This window comes from Aspergillus ruber, assembly GCF_000600275.1.
Source record: "Aspergillus ruber CBS 135680 unplaced genomic scaffold scaffold00026, whole genome shotgun sequence".
In the NCBI taxonomy this organism is placed as follows: domain Eukaryota; kingdom Fungi; phylum Ascomycota; class Eurotiomycetes; order Eurotiales; family Aspergillaceae; genus Aspergillus; species Aspergillus ruber.
In genome coordinates this window covers 248,120-265,002 of record NW_024467322.1, presented here as the reverse complement: position 1 = coordinate 265,002, position 16,883 = coordinate 248,120, and the positions used below count along the sequence as shown (strand labels likewise).

General features: G+C 45.7%; 8 protein-coding genes across 8 annotated transcripts; 6 read left to right on the top strand and 2 right to left on the bottom strand.

The window, feature by feature from the left end:
- Positions 1–187: 187 nt before the first annotated feature.
- EURHEDRAFT_517534 (porphobilinogen synthase HEM2) lies at positions 188–1,399 on the top strand (the record flags this gene model as incomplete). Its single annotated transcript, XM_040786571.1, has 2 exons — positions 188–409; positions 494–1,399. The coding sequence occupies 2 exons, from the start codon at positions 188–190 to the stop codon at positions 1,397–1,399; spliced, it is 1,128 nt and encodes a 375-aa protein (XP_040636266.1).
- Positions 1,400–1,697: 298 nt separating this feature from the next.
- Positions 1,698–3,855, bottom strand: EURHEDRAFT_443927 (C6 zinc finger domain protein; the record flags this gene model as incomplete). The annotated part of the gene is made up of 2 exons (XM_040783488.1): positions 1,698–2,926; positions 2,985–3,855. Coding segments are annotated over 2 exons (2,100 nt in total), but the record flags the coding sequence as incomplete, so codon positions are not given.
- Positions 3,856–6,496: 2,641 nt separating this feature from the next.
- EURHEDRAFT_380050 (exportin CRM1) lies at positions 6,497–10,405 on the top strand (the record flags this gene model as incomplete). Its single annotated transcript, XM_040779239.1, has 11 exons — positions 6,497–6,562; positions 6,670–6,699; positions 6,763–6,835; positions 6,911–6,982; positions 7,040–7,752; positions 7,833–8,604; positions 8,659–9,129; positions 9,190–9,419; positions 9,484–9,862; positions 9,942–10,113; positions 10,165–10,405. 11 exons carry the CDS (start codon positions 6,497–6,499, stop codon positions 10,403–10,405), a joined length of 3,219 nt encoding a protein of 1,072 aa, XP_040636264.1.
- A 422-nt stretch (positions 10,406–10,827) lies between these two features.
- Positions 10,828–11,836, top strand: EURHEDRAFT_186057 (PPP1R11/YPI1 family protein). The gene is made up of 2 exons (XM_040777895.1): positions 10,828–11,229; positions 11,316–11,836. The coding sequence occupies exons 1-2, from the start codon at positions 11,010–11,012 to the stop codon at positions 11,627–11,629; spliced, it is 534 nt and encodes a 177-aa protein (XP_040636263.1). The 5' UTR covers positions 10,828–11,009; the 3' UTR covers positions 11,630–11,836.
- On the bottom strand, positions 11,764–14,524 carry EURHEDRAFT_186110 (shugoshin family protein). Its single transcript, XM_040777896.1, has 4 exons — positions 14,308–14,524; positions 13,781–14,222; positions 13,186–13,709; positions 11,764–13,119 (listed from the first exon to the last, which is right to left on the bottom strand). Exons 1-4 carry the CDS (start codon positions 14,354–14,356, stop codon positions 12,044–12,046), a joined length of 2,091 nt encoding a protein of 696 aa, XP_040636262.1. The 5' UTR covers positions 14,357–14,524; the 3' UTR covers positions 11,764–12,043.
- A 398-nt stretch (positions 14,525–14,922) lies between these two features.
- Positions 14,923–15,524, top strand: EURHEDRAFT_462099 (DASH complex subunit DAD2; the record flags this gene model as incomplete). The annotated part of the gene is made up of 3 exons (XM_040784776.1): positions 14,923–15,160; positions 15,244–15,303; positions 15,397–15,524. 3 exons carry the CDS (start codon positions 14,923–14,925, stop codon positions 15,522–15,524), a joined length of 426 nt encoding a protein of 141 aa, XP_040636261.1.
- Positions 15,095–16,149, top strand: EURHEDRAFT_415339 (uncharacterized protein). The gene has a single exon (XM_040782665.1). The coding sequence runs from the start codon at positions 15,533–15,535 to the stop codon at positions 15,752–15,754; it is 222 nt and encodes a 73-aa protein (XP_040636260.1). The 5' UTR covers positions 15,095–15,532; the 3' UTR covers positions 15,755–16,149.
- On the top strand, positions 15,975–16,477 carry EURHEDRAFT_185961 (uncharacterized protein). Its single transcript, XM_040777894.1, has one exon. The coding sequence runs from the start codon at positions 16,088–16,090 to the stop codon at positions 16,385–16,387; it is 300 nt and encodes a 99-aa protein (XP_040636259.1). The 5' UTR covers positions 15,975–16,087; the 3' UTR covers positions 16,388–16,477.
- Positions 16,478–16,883: the final 406 nt, after the last annotated feature.

Sequence of the window (16,883 nt, the reverse complement as noted above, 5' to 3'; positions counted from 1 at the left end):
TTCTCAAATCAAACACTATTTTTGCAACATCAATAACTTGCTCGCTCGTGGCTTTAGAGATCTGGAATTGTATATCGATTGTACTTTCAGTTCTTTTTAATTACTTGTCTGCTCTGAGATCCTTGACCTTCGACCCTTGATCTTAAGAGATTTGTTTAACGTGAAGACCGAGGCGCTGAACCTAGCCATGTCATTTTCCAATTTGGTCTCTGACATCGCATTCAGAGATGCTCATCCTGATGACCGGAGCTCTCAGATTTCCCATGCTCGGTCTCAAGCTACTGCTCGATCATATACAAGCACCACTGCCACCAGTGTCAGTATATCGGGTGATATCTCCAGTCAATTGCATGCTGGCTACAGTCATCCATTAAGTAGATCATGGCAGGCTGAGAGGCAATTGACAAAGGTATGCACTGTTTTGTATAATTGAAAATTTTTTTCTTTCTCTGCTTCTTCTGCTTGTCTCCTTATCAACCCTGACTTTGAATAGGAAATGCTCATCTACCCGCTATTTATTACGGACAACCCGGACGAAGAGGTGCCGATTCCGTCTTTACCTAATCAACATCGACGAGGTTTGAATCGCCTAGTTCCTTTTCTGAAACCGCTTGTTCAAAAAGGCCTGCGCTCGGTGATTTTATTTGGAGTTCCCCTGCATCCATCTGCCAAGGATGCACTGGGGACAGCTGCAGACGACCCTACCGGTCCGGTAATTCAAGCAATCCGCCTCCTTCGATCTCGCTTTCCTCATCTTTACATTGTGACGGATGTCTGTCTCTGCGAATACACGTCACACGGCCACTGTGGGATACTTAAAGAAGACGGCACCCTTGACAATGCACAGTCGGTAGATCGGATTTCGGATGTGGCATTAGCATATGCAACAGCCGGTGCGCATTGTGTGGCCCCATCTGATATGAACGATGGAAGAGTGCGCGCCATTAAATTGAAGCTGATTGAGGCTGGCATGGCACACCGTGTCCTGCTCATGTCATACAGCGCGAAATTCAGCGGTTGCTTATACGGCCCTTTTCGTGATGCAGCAGGCTCTTGCCCATCATTTGGAGACCGTAGATGCTATCAACTCCCACCAGGGGGTAGAGGGCTTGCGCGGCGTGCGATAAAGCGCGATGTTGGCGAGGGCGCTGATATCATAATGGTCAAACCTGCAAGCAGTTACTTAGACATCATTAGGGATGCGAAAGAACTTGCCGAGGATTTACCTGTTGCTGCTTACCAGGTTAGCGGTGAATATGCAATGATTCATGCGGGCGCCGCAGCAGGAGTTTTTGACTTGAAGTCAATGGCTTTTGAGAGCACTGAGGGCATCCTGAGGGCTGGCGCTGGTATTGTAGTCAGTTATTTCGTGCCAGAGTTCCTGGATTGGCTTTCTTGAGTGCTCTGCCCTTTGTAAATAGGGATCGCTCTCAGCATGGGCATATGGAAAATTGGCGGAATAGAAATTGATGCTGGATTTTTGCTTGTCACACGAAACTTCAGACTATATGGGTCGTACAGACTACTAAGCCGGTAAATTGTACCCATATTATTTCCATAATAATTATTTAAATATAGTGTACTCCGTAAACTGGAGATCTTAATCAAGGGTCTTGATATTTCTCCATCAATGGTCAGACATAGACAACACAACCGAAATCGGATATCTCTAATTATGTTCGTTTTGCGTGTAAATGCTACATATAACTTGGTTTTAGACCTTGAAATCCATAGGCAACGATGTCAGTTTTAACAACTTCCCCAGGAGCCACGTAGGCACCTCTTCGAAGGCGCACCCCAGGATAAATTGTACAGCCAGCACCGACATAACAATCCTCCTCGATTGTGACAGGACGTCCTTGATAGCGGCTTTGGGAGCCCTTTCGTTCTTGCATATTTGCATGCGCCATGGAGCTGAGTATAGTTACCCTGGGGCCTATCCACGTGTGAGCCCCAATGCTGATGCAACAGTCATCCACGAAAAGACAGTTCCCCGAAATCATTACGTCTTCACTGATATGGATGTTATACCCATAATGGCAATGAAAAGGAGCCTCAACAACAGCTCCTTGTCCAATTGATCCTGCCTGTCGAGAGGCGGTGGCACCGGAAGGTGAATTGACAATTGAGTTTGGAGGCACTAAAACCTCCTTGAGCAGGCGATTCTGCTCTTTTGTACTCAAACCAGTCACAGGGTTACAGGAATTATTGAATCGCCACAAAGAAGCTTTGCATCGTTCTCTTTCTTCCACCAAATGTATGTCGAACGGACGGTAAAGTTCGCCACGAATCATTTTCTCTCTTTCTGTTTCATCCCCTGTGACAGTGCGATTTGATAGTTGGTGCTCTATGCTGAGCGCCATTCTGGCTTGTGCTTGCGGGCTGCTGGTGTCCATGTTGTTGGCGTGCGCAGGTCGCTGATCGATTGTGCCCTGGAACAGTGGCACACTTGGTTTTGGATGAGTACCATGTGAAGAGAGCTCTCGGATCGATGGCACTACTTGATAGTCCGATTTTGTATGCTCGTCTCGAGAAAGTTCATGGATTGGCGGGACCTCCCGATAGTCGGTCTTGGCCAAGTGGTCCGAGACGTAAGTCGAGTGGCCTGCACCTGGCCAGACCCGCTTTGACCATGATGGACCACGACTGGATCCAACTCCAGTCGGACTGGTTGGGTATTGTGTAGTAGGTGTGCGGTCATTTTCATCGACAACAATAGATCTCATTTTCCCCGCCTCTAGCTGGTCCGTTAGACCCTGCTGTCGATCATGCTGCTGGCCCATATCGTGCATATAATGATTTCCCACGTCTGCGTAGCCTTCTTTGGATTGCAGAGGGACCGGCGCCTTTACATTGGACGGCTTTTGCCATGTACTCCGCGACGAATAGCCTTCACATAGAAACCCACCTCGAATGCAATTGTTGCCTGTCAAAGGGTGGTTAGAAAAAGAACTTAATATCGGGTTGCCATGAAAAAAACTCACAGGCAGGATGTTGCTCGTCGCACTTCTTCTTCCTCCTGCGGCAGGTCATACACCCGGTCTTAGTGCGATTGCTAAAAACGCGCTTTCTCTTCGGGGCTACCTGAACAGCAGTTTGCGACCGCTCTTGGGAATAAGTGGACAACGGCGAAGGCTGCTCGCCACTTTCTAAAGGGCGGTTAACTGACCCCCACCCTTTCTGAACCGCATCATGGCCCTGAGCTTCGCGCTGGAGTGCCTCTGCCAATTGCGCATCGGAGGCATCGATTTGTTGGGCACGCTGCGCTTGGTTAATCAGCTGAGAGTCGTAATCATTCCACGGTGCATTTGCTGATGGCGTCCGAGAACCCTCACCCGCTTCGGGCCGAGAGTGCATTGCTGGCGGAGTATTTTTTAGCTCAGGTCCTGGATGACATGTCGCTGGCCCGCTCGTGCCGGGAGGCAGCACATGCGAATCAGCACTGTCTTCCAGCCGGAAACCAGGGCTACGGGGGATGCTAGTACCGTGGTAGGAGTTTTGAGGATCCTGCTGTTCGCCTGACTCTGATCGTTTTCGCTTGTTTCGGTTGATGCTTGACTGGCCATATTGAGATGGGGATCCTTGTGGAGGCCGATCTTCTTGGTCATTCCCAATGCCTCCATTTTCTCGCGGCCGTTCATCCTGGCGGTACTGGGCATCATATCCGCCCTTCCCCCAAGCCTCTGACAATTCCCGATGTCCTTCGTTGCTCGGCGGGGGATTAGGAGTAGGTGTGTTTGCTCCAGGCACCGGTGGTTCCCTCCCATTAACGGCCGTGAATCGAGAAGGGCTTTGGTCAGAATTCAGTTCCTTCTCCGAATCCTGACCCCCATTCACAACTGCCGCAGATGCAACTGCACTCATATCGGACGAAAGAGTTATTAGGATTTCGTGCTCAGGCCAGAAAATAAAGGGAAAACTTTCTTGATCAATATTCTATGCAATTCCTTCTGCTGTGAATCGCGGGCGATTTCGTTCACGTCAGATTGCGCGACCCTAAGGTGTCTTCAACGAGCCCTCAGATTCTTGGGCTCGGACTCAACGCACCATGCAGGTGAATTGTACTCCCGGCGAGTAATGTATGAAGATGCTGCGTAAAAGTAGCACCACAATGTTGTTAGATGATGGACAACGTCAGGAATAATCCACGCAGATAGCTTTCCACGTCGTTTAAGTAGGTAGATAGATAATAGCCCACGCGATCTGAGGAAACCAAATCAGAAGCCAATAAGTCTATCAAAAGCCCCGCAAACGAACTGTCCAGTTATCCAGAGTTCATGCAAAGAAAAAGGGTCGATTGTCGAAGCGCGCAAAGACTATGATGGAAAGCGACAACCGCAAAACGCCAAAAGCGCAAGAAAGACGGGCGATTAGGATGAGACGGTGAAAAGTCGCAGTACAAAGTATAAGATAGTATGGAAATGCGCTTAGAAGCGTAGAGTGGAAAAAGGTCTTGCTTCCTTTTCCTTTTCTTTTGGCAATTTATTCCGTGCTCTGTATAGATTCGATGCTACTTGATAGTGGCGGTGGTAGTAACGCTAGATGGTGAATTTCGGATGCAGGATAACTATCATTAGGAACAGTAACGCAGGCATGTATTGAAGGAAAATTGATAGTGAGCAATCCAGTGGACAGGATAAGAAGAAGATAAGAAAGACGAAGTGAAGGCAAACGATAGAAAAATGAGATAAAAACGAAGAAGGGAAAAAGAGGGAAGCAAATAAGGCCTTCGAAAATAGAGGGGCGAAGGGGAAAAAGGCGTACTAGTTAATACACTGAGTAGAAATAAGCCAGCGCCTGAGTTATACCGCAGTGAAAAGAGCAAAAGGAGCAAAAAACCAAAGACAAAACCAAAGACAAAACCAAAAAAAAAAAAAAGAGAGAGAGAGAGAAAGGGCGCCTAGAATATCATAATACGCAGTAGGAAACCTAACTCCTAGAGGGGGGGTAAAGAGAGAAACCACCAATAGTCAGAAGCGTACGAGTACACAAGTTACAAGCCCCCCCTCCCCCCGAAAACAAACCAAAAAAAAGACTCGCGCTAGGCTGCGGCTGCCAGCTGGCTGAGCCGCTGAGGAAGCACTTGACTGGGCGAAAGTGACGTTGGCGCGCGATCGACAATGGCCGCGCGACGACACTGTTGACGCTGATTGGCTTCATCTTTCCACAGGACCCGGCTTGGTTTGGCCCCGCGCGGGTCAGCGAGTCTCCAGTTGGCTTGAAGGTTGGGCAATAGCGCGCTCAGGCGACACGCCACTCCCAGTCAAAGGAGGGGGATGGTCGGCTGTCGGCACGCTTGTTCCCGCTTCCCGCCTTCCCCTAATGTGACCGTCTTGTCTGTTTATTATTTATTTATATTATTATTTATTTTCTCTCTTTCCGCGAGGGAAGCGCGGCATGGCGCCCGACCGCGGGAAAAATTGCTTGCTGCTCAGTAATATCTATGTATACTACACACTATATTCTGAAGCTCTATTTATTATATAAGGTCACCTTTATAGATGATCTCTAGTTATCCGTATTATGTACTAATAAAAATACATGTGTGGCTCACTCTGCACTGTAGGGTCGCTTATTAAGGCTATGTGAGACATTTGGACGCTCGCCAAATTATTCGCCATTAACGCCGCAATGGATCGACAGGCGCGTTTACTCTGTATTTGTACATAGTACTCTGTACCTCCGTAGCATGAAGTATAGATTAATTTTTCCTACTACTACTGCTACTATAATTTGGTGTTGATGAATTTGCTCTATGAAATATTTCGTATGGAGTACACTGAATGATTTGAATGGATATCGATAATTCTTTATTCAAACATTTTGTACCTGAGCTTCTGTGCTCAAAAGGTAACACTGCATGTGTTTCAACTTATTCGAGCATTAAGAAGAGTAGTAGGATGGATTTCTTGGGTAGTCCGAATAATTTTTATCATGGTGATTATCCGAAGGAATAATGCACTTCACTTTGAATGTTATCCTTTTGTAGCAAATTTATTGGCTATGCATACCCCTGGTACGGAGTAACTACATAACCCTTCTTATCATTATGCTTGGGTAACTCCGTACGTAACTAAGTAAGTTAGAGCTGGATGACTAAGCATAGGCGAGCTTCTCTATCTCTTGATTGAACAATACCAAGTTCTTCACCGCCAGTGAGCCTGAATTGTATTATCCTTACACCCAAATTTGCGTCACTGTTAGACTACCTGCCATTTTGTTTGCTTTCCTTTTTGGGCGGTTGCTTAACTACGTACCTAGTACATTCCGACGAACCCCTCCAAGGAGCCTCAACCCCACCAGCCATTCTGCACGGTCCGAATTTACCTTGTACTCTGTACATCCTTCAGAGATACTTGCAGTTTGGGCTTCCTTAGCGTTATCTCCTCTTCCTTGATTTTCTCTTCTTTATTCTCCGCGCATTCTTTCTGGATCCCGGGTATCGTGTCGAAAATCAAGTTGTGCAAAAGGCACTATCGCCAAGTTTTGGAGCGGGATGTCTGTTTCCATACAGGAGTTGGACAACACTGTCCAGGCCTTTTATGAGGGCAAAGGGGATTTGGTAGGTAAATTTCCGTTTGATTCTAAAAGAGTCTACTTATTCTTCGATTCTGTCATGTAAATGCAAGTCGGATCAAGATTGCTGACATTGTCGTCTCTCAACAATAGCAAAAGCAAGCCCAACAGACTTTGACGGAAGTAAGGACACAGTGCACGACGCTCACTTGGAACATGCACATCTGACTGGTTGACCGAATTCAGTTCAAGCAAAACCCCGATGCTTGGTTGATCGTTGGGAATATCCTTCAAGAATCATCTTACCCGCAGACCAAATGTATGGCAGCCCATATTCCGGGGTAATGAATGAGAAACAAAAGAAAAGAAGAAAGAGCATGCTGATAAAAGGCAGATCTTGCTCTGCAGGTTTTGGACGATGTGATAATGACCCGGTGGAAAGTTCTACCTAGAGAACAATGCCTAGGTAAGTTGGCTTGCTGGAATACAAATCTCCTTTCATGATTCTAAATCTCTGCTTCAGGCATTCGGAACTTCATTGTCAATTTCATCATTGAGAGCTCTAAGACGGAAGAAAGTCTCAGAACTGAACGCGCGCTCTTGAACAAACTCAACCTCGTTCTTGTTTCCATTTTGAAACAAGAATGGCCGCGCAACTGGCCGACCTTCATCAACGAGATCATTGCATCTTGTCACACCAGTCTCTCCATCTGTGAAAATAACATGGCCATCCTTCGACTTCTGTCTGAGGAAGTATTCGACTTCTCGCAGGATCAAATGACATCCGTCAAGGCTAGGGACCTGAAAACTTCGATGACACAGGAATTCTCATCTATTTTCCAACTATGCTCTGAAGTTCTGGGTACTGCAAACCAAGCTAGCCTGGTCAAAGCTACGCTTGAAACGCTTTTGCGTTTTCTTAACTGGATCCCGCTAGGATACATCTTTGAGACACCCATTATTAACACGCTTTTAACGAGGTTCCTTGAAGTCCCGGAATTTCGCAATGTAACTCTCAAATGTCTCACAGAAATTGGGGGCTTGCAAATTGGAAGTCCATACAACTACGATGAGAGACTGGTGCATATGTTTACGGAAACACTTACTATAGTCTCCAAGACTATTCCGCTGTCAATGGATCTGAAGCAGGTGTTTTCAAAAAGCAACTCAAGGGACCAGGAATTTGTGCTTAATCTGGCCCTCTTCCTCTGCAGCTTCTTCAGCGCCCATCTCGATGTATGTGTCGAATTCTATACCCAGATTGATATTTTTTTTTGAGATCCGGGCTTTGCAATGCTAACACATACGCCTGTCAGCTTATCGAGAAATTACCGAACCGCGATTATCTTACCCACGCGCATTTCTATCTTATCCGTATCAGCCAGATTGACGATAGGGAGGTTTTCAAAATTTGTCTAGAATATTGGACAAGGCTGGTCCAGGAACTCTACGAAGAGATGCAGCAACTACCGATAACAGATATCAACCCCCTGGTGAGCATGGGCGTGAGCGGTCTTTCGAATGGGGGTGCACCGCATCCCAGCACTTTGGCCAATTACCCTCTTCGTAAGCACAAATATGAAGAGGTACTGTCAAGTTTACGTACAGTCATGATTGAGAAGATGGTGCGGCCGGAGGAAGTTTTGATTGTTGAGAACGATGAAGGGGAGATTGTCCGCGAATTCGTCAAGGAAAGCGATACAATTCAGCTTTACAAGACCATTAGGGAGTGCTTGGTTTATCTTACCCATCTCGATGTCGTCGATACAGAGAATATCATGATCGACAAGCTTGCCAAACAAGTTGACGGATCGGAATGGTCGTGGGCGAACTGCAATACTCTTTGCTGGGCAATTGGATCGATCTCTGGCGCGATGAACGAGGAAACTGAGAAGCGCTTCCTAGTCACTGTCATCAAGGATCTCCTCGGTCTCACGGAGATGAAGCGTGGGAAAGACAACAAAGCCGTTGTGGCGAGTAATATCATGTATATCGTGGGACAGTATCCTCGTTTCTTGAAGGCGCACTGGAAGTTTCTGAAGACAGTCGTGAACAAGCTATTCGAGTTCATGCATGAAACGCACGAAGGTCAGTTGCCTGGCAGCGAGTGAGGGAATTATATTCCATGCTAACCCACACTAGGTGTTCAGGACATGGCCTGTGATACATTCATAAAGATTGCAAACAAATGCAGGCGACACTTTGTGGCGCTCCAACCTGGGGAGAATGAACCTTTCATCGAGGAAATTGTTCGCAACATGAGGAAGATTACTTGTGATCTTTCACCGCAACAAGTCCATACGTTCTATGAAGCATGCGGTTATATGATTTCAGCCCAGGGCCAAAAGGGTCTACAAGATCGGTTGACCGAGAATTTGATGGCGCTTCCTAATTCTGCTTGGGATGCCATTATAGCTCAAGCGAACCAAGACCCTTCAATCCTCCAAGACGGAGAAACAATCAAAATCATCGGGAACATCATGAAAACAAATGTCGCCGCATGCTCCTCAATTGGTACTTACTTCTATTCTCAGATAGGCCGTATCTACCATGACATGTTGAATATGTTTCGAGCTTCTAGTCAACTCATCAGCGACGCTGTCGCCAGTGACGGTAATTTCAACCTGAATTTGGCGTTATTTATACCCAACAGCAGAGCTAACAGTTTCGTAGGCAACATTGCGACCAAAACGCCTAAAGTCAGAGGGCTCAGGACGATAAAGAAGGAAATACTCAAGCTCATTGACACTTATGTGCAAAAGACGGACGATTTGGAGATGGTCAGTGTGAACATGGTACCACCACTTCTCGAAGCAGTCCTGGTGGATTATAATCGAAATGTTCTCGATGCACGCGAGGCGGAGGTCTTGAACGTTATGACAACGATCATTCATAAACTACACGTGAGTCAATCATCAACTGAGATCGACCTGAAATTTGATTTGGTCTTACACATCGTTCTTTTAGAATTTGATGGAAGACAAGATACCGTTGATCATGGAAAGCGTTTTTGAATCCACGTTGGAAATGATCAATAAAGATTTCCACGAATATCCAGAGCACCGTGTCCAGTTTTTCAAACTGCTACAGGCCATCAACTTGTATTGTTTCCCAGCCTTGCTCAAACTTGATGCAACACAATTCAAGTTTGTGATTGATTCTTGCATGTGGGCCAGCAAACATGACAATCGCGAAGTGGAAAACACTGGCCTCGCGATGTGCCTTGAACTGATGAATAACATGGCCGAGACTGATGCTCAGACATCGAGTATCTTCTTCCGTCAGTTTTTCATCCCAATTTTGCAGGACGTGTTTTTCGTTCTCACCGACAGCGATCACAAGGCGGGTATGTATTTGCATTCACTGTCCCTTTTAAAGGGGGAAATGAAAAGGCCGAAAGCTCACTACTTTGTTTGTTTCCCTAGGGTTCAAATCTCAAGCAATGCTTTTATCACGCATGTTCTACTTCATTGAATCTGGCAAGGTGCAGGATCCTATTTACCCGCCTGATCAAGTCCCCCCGGGAACATCAAATAAAGAATTTTTGCAAGAATATGTTGCGAACTTATTGCAGACTGCCTTCAAAAACCTACAGGAGTGAGTTTGTAATACCTCCTATGAACGAAGAGTGTGCTAATTGTATTTCAGAATACAAATCAAGCAGTTCGTCATCGGCCTATTTACTTTCAATGATGACTTCAATAAATTCAAAACCCACCTGCGAGATTTCCTGATCTCATTGAAGGAGTTTGCAGGCGATAATGCAGAGCTCTACGCAGAGGAACGGGAGCAGGCTTTGCGTGATGCGAAGGCCGCGGAGAGAGACCGTGCGATGAAAGTCGGGGGCTTGTTGAAGCCATCGGAAATGGACCAAGAAGATGAGCTATGACTCGAGAAAGAACTGCGCTGCGAATTTGCGCAACTCGTATCAACTGGGGTTGCAAAACATCCGGAAGAGTCTGGGAACCCCACGGGAGGAGACTGGCTCGATGGTTGGTCTCTGTATGGGTTTTGAACTGGAAGGGAACCACTTATTTATCGTTCATTTGATTTTAGGTTCGGATATCTTTCTTTTCCTCGTTATGAACTACCGGCAACAACTCCCTTCTTACCCATCTTTCACTGCTAACGATTTGTGCTTTGTGTGCCTGGTGGCTGTTGAAACACAATGTGTGCATCTTGATGCATGATTAGTAAATACTCTCTTGGTTTTGCTTCTTTTTCTACTATTTTAGGTACTTGCAGCTCAACTAGTCCCCACAAAAGAAAAGATTGACATAATAATACTGTTTACTTACTAGCTATGTATTTAAACATTTGAAACTGCATTTTGATCAGGCGGTACCCCTGGTACTCCGTAGAAATGTATTTCATCATTTGCGGCAAAGGCGGTGTGGGCAAATTCGCCGGGAACTTTTTGTTATCATTCTCATCGGTGCCATATAATTCATAACTAACAATCCTATTCACGCCGAATACTAAGCTTGCAAAGGATGCCCCAAACTCGCCAAGTGCCGTCGCCTGCAGCATCAAACTCTCAAGTCCTCCAAGTCCCTGATGATCAATCTGCAATCCGCATCTCAGGCACATTGAGGCTGAGGGGGGATGATTCAAATTCCTCAAATATCAACACCGGAAACACTCCAAATCGTCATATCAGATGGGGCCAAGATGTTGTTGACAACGAAGGAATGGGCAAGAAGAGTTCCAAAGGTGATGAATCTTTCTTCATTACTTGCTTTAATTTCATCGTATTGGAACCGCTCATGTGGATAATGACTGAACTGATTGTAACTTAGTGTGCTGTATATATCATAAACCTCGACCTGTCGGTGAGAGCAGCTCAGAATCAGAGTCCTCTGATTCCGATTCCGATAGCGATAGCGAGGCAGATCGCCATCAAAACAGACAAAATCGTTCACAACATCATCTGGGTCACAGGGAGAGCTCACATCACCAGCACTCATCTCAAGAAGACTCAGAAAAAGGTCATACAGCCTGTTGTACAAAACATCATGGCAAGCAAGGAAAGCAGAAAAAGCCAAGCCCAAATGCTTATGAGAGAATGCCAAAACTATCAAAAGGCATCACAAGTCACAAGGCGCATAAATAATTATGGATCAAATTCCAAGTCTCTTTAGACATAGGAAGAGATTAGTCAATCCGCTTTTTTTTTTCAAGGCTCTTGAGAGCTGCTATTGCACATTTGATAAGGTAGACATGTGCATTCAGTATGACATTATTGAGTCAGTCAATCAATTTCCATCCTATCAAAGTGGATAGAAACCCTTCAATATGCCATCAGTCTATGTGAGATGCACATTTTCGGGGAATATAAGCAGTTTACTACAATTTAGACGGCATTGTAGTGGCCAGGAACACAATAGTGGTAGCAATGACAACAGCATATTCGTCCCCTAGTGTAGCCGAATAACTGATAGTTACAAAAACATCTCGCTGAAAAGGCACAAAAATAAAGCAAGACCAAAAGAAAGCTTTGGTATCATAGTTGTCAAAGGATTATATTTTATATCATCATGCTTTTTCTCCTGCTACCAGTACGTTGACCACGTCTAGCTTGCCTGCCATCTGTCCCTGGAACTATGGCACGTCCAACGTCTGTCTGGGAGTTCATTGATTGCGAACATGATCCTGCTTCTAAAGAAACGTTGTCTGATCTGGCCAGCGTAAATTCGTCATAATCCAATGCTAATGCATCTCTGGGGTTTACTCGAAATGAGTCAGTCGAACCAACACCACTCTCGGACGTAAGGCTTTGCCCCCTAAGGTTTGATGAGTGACGTCGAGCCTGCCTGGTGGCCAACTTCGCCGGCGGAGCGGCATTCCAGTGTGGTCCATTTCTCTTGGTAGTTCCATTTTCCAGAATAGCGGTACTATCTTCGCCATCGATTTGTTGATCATTGTGAATGCCGCAATGTCGTGTTGGGCGTGTCAGTGCCATTGCCTCAACAGAAGGGCCGTCACTGCTTGCAGGTAAAGTCTTGCGTTTCCTCTGGGAAATCGTAGTCATTGAATTTTCGGCGACCCCCTCCTGGGTTTCAAAAGAATGATTTTGGACACTGTCGGTTGTCTCAAAGTGATAAGAGCTTCGCATACTACTCGAATCCCCACTTCTTCGATCGTCTCCCCCATCGCTAGCATTCGCGTGGGGGCTTTGGATGTTCGACGTTCTTCGAGGATTACCACCCATAACTGCATCCGCAAACTCGTTCGTAGGTCGTCTCATTTTGTCTCTGAGGTTGGGCTCTGCATAGCTAACAACAGATCGCTGACGCCTTGTGGGACGGGTGGCACCCTGTGCATTAGAGGTTGCCTCATCTTCAGGTATTTCTGGCGCGGATGATGAATTATGTTCTGATTCTAGGCACTCAGTAGGATGTTTTGACCTGTCATCTTCTGGAGCTGGTTGATTAGCGTAATGGGCGAGCGGCTTCGTATCCATCCCACTTTCTTGGTGGCTCATTTCCCTTCCATTGGTCAAAGATATCCAGTCTGTATCCTCTATGTGAGCCTTGTCCTGGGCTTTTTGGTCCCGTAGAACCCGATCACGTTTTGAAGGAACTGCACTGATATTTGTGCTCTCTATTGTTTTCCAGTGGTTAGTTTCGATAGGCTTGCTTCGGAACATGAAAGGGATAAGTTGCATACTCGGCTCAAGCACTTTTCGCTTTGATGAACCACGATCCCTCGATCCTCCCTTTTTCTCTACCTGGGTTTTAGATGGTGAAAATTCGTCATATATGGATGTGTGTTGATTTTCCGGGCTCTGTAGATGACTAGCTCGGCTATATTGAAAATCATCATCACCATCATCTGTTGTTGCCGATGAGAAGAGATCGGCTTCTTCCGAAATAAATTTTCGCTTGGCTCCTGACTTCAATGAGAAGTTCACGTCGTGATGCATAGAGACCGCGTCAGGGCCGAAGGCACGTTCCGTCTTGTTCATTGCGACAGGGCTCGGTTTTCTCTTCTTTCTCGTTTCGAGAGTTGGAGGAAGTAGGGTGTCGGTCTCTTCAGCATCGGTGTGCATTATCTGATAATCAGCCAAGCCTTCTGGCAGCTCTTGATTGAAGTGAATGCGTTCTTCTTTCTCAATGGGTGTGACTTTCTCTATATCAGGCGATCTTGGAGAACATTCCTCATTCTGAATGATGTCGTGCAGCTCCTGAGAGCTTCCAAAGAGTCAGTCATATTCAAGTGGCGAAGCAATCAAAGACCTAACGCGCATTCAATATATACGTACTCCAATGTCTTCCGTGGGTAGCACTTGTCTTCAAGGATCACTGGAAGTTTTCCATCTTCGGCGGCCGCATTGTATTCAGCATCCGTTGCCCTGCGCCTCCAATCCAAATTTGACAACCGCGAATGCTCTGAGTTGGTAGAATCTGTTCGTCCGTCGTATAGCTTGCCGAATCTGCGTGGCAGCGCCCCCAGATCCGTCACCAAGCTACCAAATTCTGCAAGTTTGCTATCTAGCTTCGCTTTGATGTCATAGACACCATCGTGTAGCATTTTGGCTGCTTCATATCTTTCCAGCTCTTGACTGAGAGATATAGTCTGCTCCCGGAGCGATACATTTTCAGACAGAAGGTGGGAGACTTCGGATTCAAGGCTGCGAATGCGAAGGGACTGTATCGAATTGACCCGAGCAATTTCGCGATTTTGCCTCACAAATCGTCGTTTAACTAGAAGAGCGGAAGAAACTGTCAGTTTCATGCGTAATCTCCCGTGATAGACAGAGAGAAAGCAATGCTCTCTTTCTCGACTCACGAATTTCAATAGATTCGGTAGGAGCAGTAGATTCATTTAATCTAGCCATGCTTGAGAGGTCGGCAGTGATTGACTGCCCGTCCCTATCCGGACGCACGATCTAGGCAGATATAGTTAAGGCGCTCAAACTCTTTAAAAAAGAGATGCAACAAGGGAAGCCGTCAGGTGAGGGGCATCAGTCGGTTTTGTTGCTGTGAATATGGTAAACAGAAGAAGATGGCGCTTTTCGTGGTCGGGGGATACGAATTATTGGGCCCACACTCCACGCTTGTTGACATTTGACCATATTCGGAATAGTGCGTCCACCTGGTTGTTTTGGGAAAGCGGGACCTCACAATGCTGTAGTACTCCCGTCCGTAAGGCGAGATCTCCAATCTTAACCATCAACCCTTTCTCCTATGACATACTATTATATATGTATATTCTTTTGATCCAATAAATTGAAATACTCATCAGTACGGCCCGTGAGATTGGAGGAGCGCTACACTGCTCATTTCAAATTCTTTTACTTCGTACTGCGAACATCATCAATAGATTGCCCAACTTGAAATTTCCCAAAAACCACCGCTCTGTGACGCCCATTTACGATATAGCATTTGTGACTATTAAGGAACCATGACTTACACGTCTCGACCGACGATGCTACCACCGGGGAGCTCAGGGGCCTCTCTTCGCCAACCGAGCAATCACCATGCCATTTCTCAACAGCAGTCATCTGCTTTAGCGATACGAATAGCGTCCAAAAAGGCAGAACTTGAAAACCTGAGACATCTGCGCGATTTGAGTGCTATATTAGCAACGCAGATGCAAACTCTGGAGTCGAAAATAGGGACGTTGAATGATGGCACAGAAGGTTTGTATGATATCCTTCATATAAGCAATCTTGTCTCTGGATGACGGTCCGGCTAATATAATATCTTACTTGCTTGGCATCAGCGGTTGCGTGCGTTCTTGCGAATTGGGACAATGTCTTACGAGCCATTAGTATGGCGTCGTGTAAGTTTTGCTTCATATTCTTTCGCTATACAATTGTATCAAAAACGAAACTTCTGGGGCATTATTCCTAACTATCTCTTTCTGAATACTTAGCAAAAGCCGTTGATCTTAAAGATTCAGCCGTTTCTTCTGAAGATGTCGGTGACAATCAAGCTGAGACTCCGCTACCGGCGACCCTTGTCCGAATACCTGCGGAATCACAAGAAAAGACAAGCGAATGAAGCAAAATATGAGTCCCAAAGTCTGCAAGGCCTTCCCTTGGCCCTCCTTCCTTCTTTCTTCTTTTAGTGGTCTCTTGAGTGACTCAATTACCTTTTCTCCTATCCTATACTACGCGTTGTCCGCGCTTCTTATAGGTAGGCTTACTAGTGACTCGGGGCTAACGAGGGTGATCCGTAACTCCATGAATGCCGTCTCGAGGGATATCTCAGAGAGGCTACGGACGACCTGAGTTCTGTAAGGCACTCTAAAAAAGGTTGCTTTCTGTCGATAGCTCTCGCGTTTGCAATCAATATATGATGTTCTTTGACGGACAAAAGAGGAATGGAGGAACTGCATTTGTCAGATTGAGTTGCGTATCCCTACGGGTATTCGGTTATTATGTCGGGAGGGGGTGGAATAACTAGCGACAGCTGCTTTAGTAAACGTCCTATGGTTAGAGGGCGATATGCGATTCAGTCTGAGCCCGGATTGTACTCTGTACAAATTACCCGGGTATTGATAGGAAGGATCGGATATACGTACAAACATGAAATATTAGCCAGTAATCATCTGAAAACAGTGAATGAAGCTGATGATGTTATCTTTTGCCATCTCCACCAGCGTCAAGGTGGTTACCATACTCAGCAGTATGCATGGAAATGATGATCATCCAGCTACTGTTTGGTTGATAGATTCTTCAGCTAATGGATTATCTGGTGATAGTCCTGTATACCCATTGCTATTAAGGATGAGCAGCTTGGGAGCCCCCTTGTCAGCAATTGTACTGCTATGTACATGCGATTCTCTCATTCTGTGGTTGAGGAGAGGAATGGTTATTATATATAGAATAATACTTTCTTTTATCGATGGGTCGAGAAGATAATACGTTTCTGACTGCGCTGATGATCCCGGCCAACTATGGGACTGTAGCACGGAGTACTTACTACTAGTACTGTGCACATCTGGGGACAGCTAGTGCGGGGAACGAAGTTACTACTTGGAAAACCGTTCAAACCTAGGTATTATTATTATGTATCATTACACACTGCCATGAACATCCTCTCCTACCAGATGAGGGAAATGTCGGCTGCGCGGAAAAAACTCAGCTAATTCTCTGGTGGAGCGGGCGTCAACATACAATGATCTAGACGGTTTAATACATAGTACGTACTAGTACGCAATTTATCATCATTTGGATTGGTTTGGCCTTATTATAGAATACATATGGGGTGCAAATGAGCAATATGCTCTAATCTGTAACTCTTTGGATTGGAAGACGGAATAAGGTGCAAAAAATATCACATTAACACACATGACCGCGAGCATGAAGGCAATATTGACATGAGTTTTTTTTTTTTTTTTTTTTTTTTTTTTTTTTT

Coding starts and splice junctions, on each gene's coding strand:
- EURHEDRAFT_186057 (XM_040777895.1), top strand. CDS start 11,010: ATGCCCCAAACTCGCCAAGTGCCGTCGCCTGCAGCATCAAACTCTCAA. Junction 11,230..11,315: donor GGGCAAGAAGAGTTCCAAAG/GTGATGAATCTT, acceptor ATTGTAACTTAG/TGTGCTGTATATATCATAAA.
- EURHEDRAFT_186110 (XM_040777896.1), bottom strand. CDS start 14,356: ATGGCTAGATTAAATGAATCTACTGCTCCTACCGAATCTATTGAAATT. Junction 14,223..14,307: donor TACCGAATCTATTGAAATTC/GTGAGTCGAGAA, acceptor CCGCTCTTCTAG/TTAAACGACGATTTGTGAGG. Junction 13,120..13,185: donor GCGAAAAGTGCTTGAGCCGA/GTATGCAACTTA, acceptor GGAAAACAATAG/AGAGCACAAATATCAGTGCA.
- EURHEDRAFT_415339 (XM_040782665.1), top strand. CDS start 15,533: ATGAGTCCCAAAGTCTGCAAGGCCTTCCCTTGGCCCTCCTTCCTTCTT.
- EURHEDRAFT_185961 (XM_040777894.1), top strand. CDS start 16,088: ATGAAGCTGATGATGTTATCTTTTGCCATCTCCACCAGCGTCAAGGTG.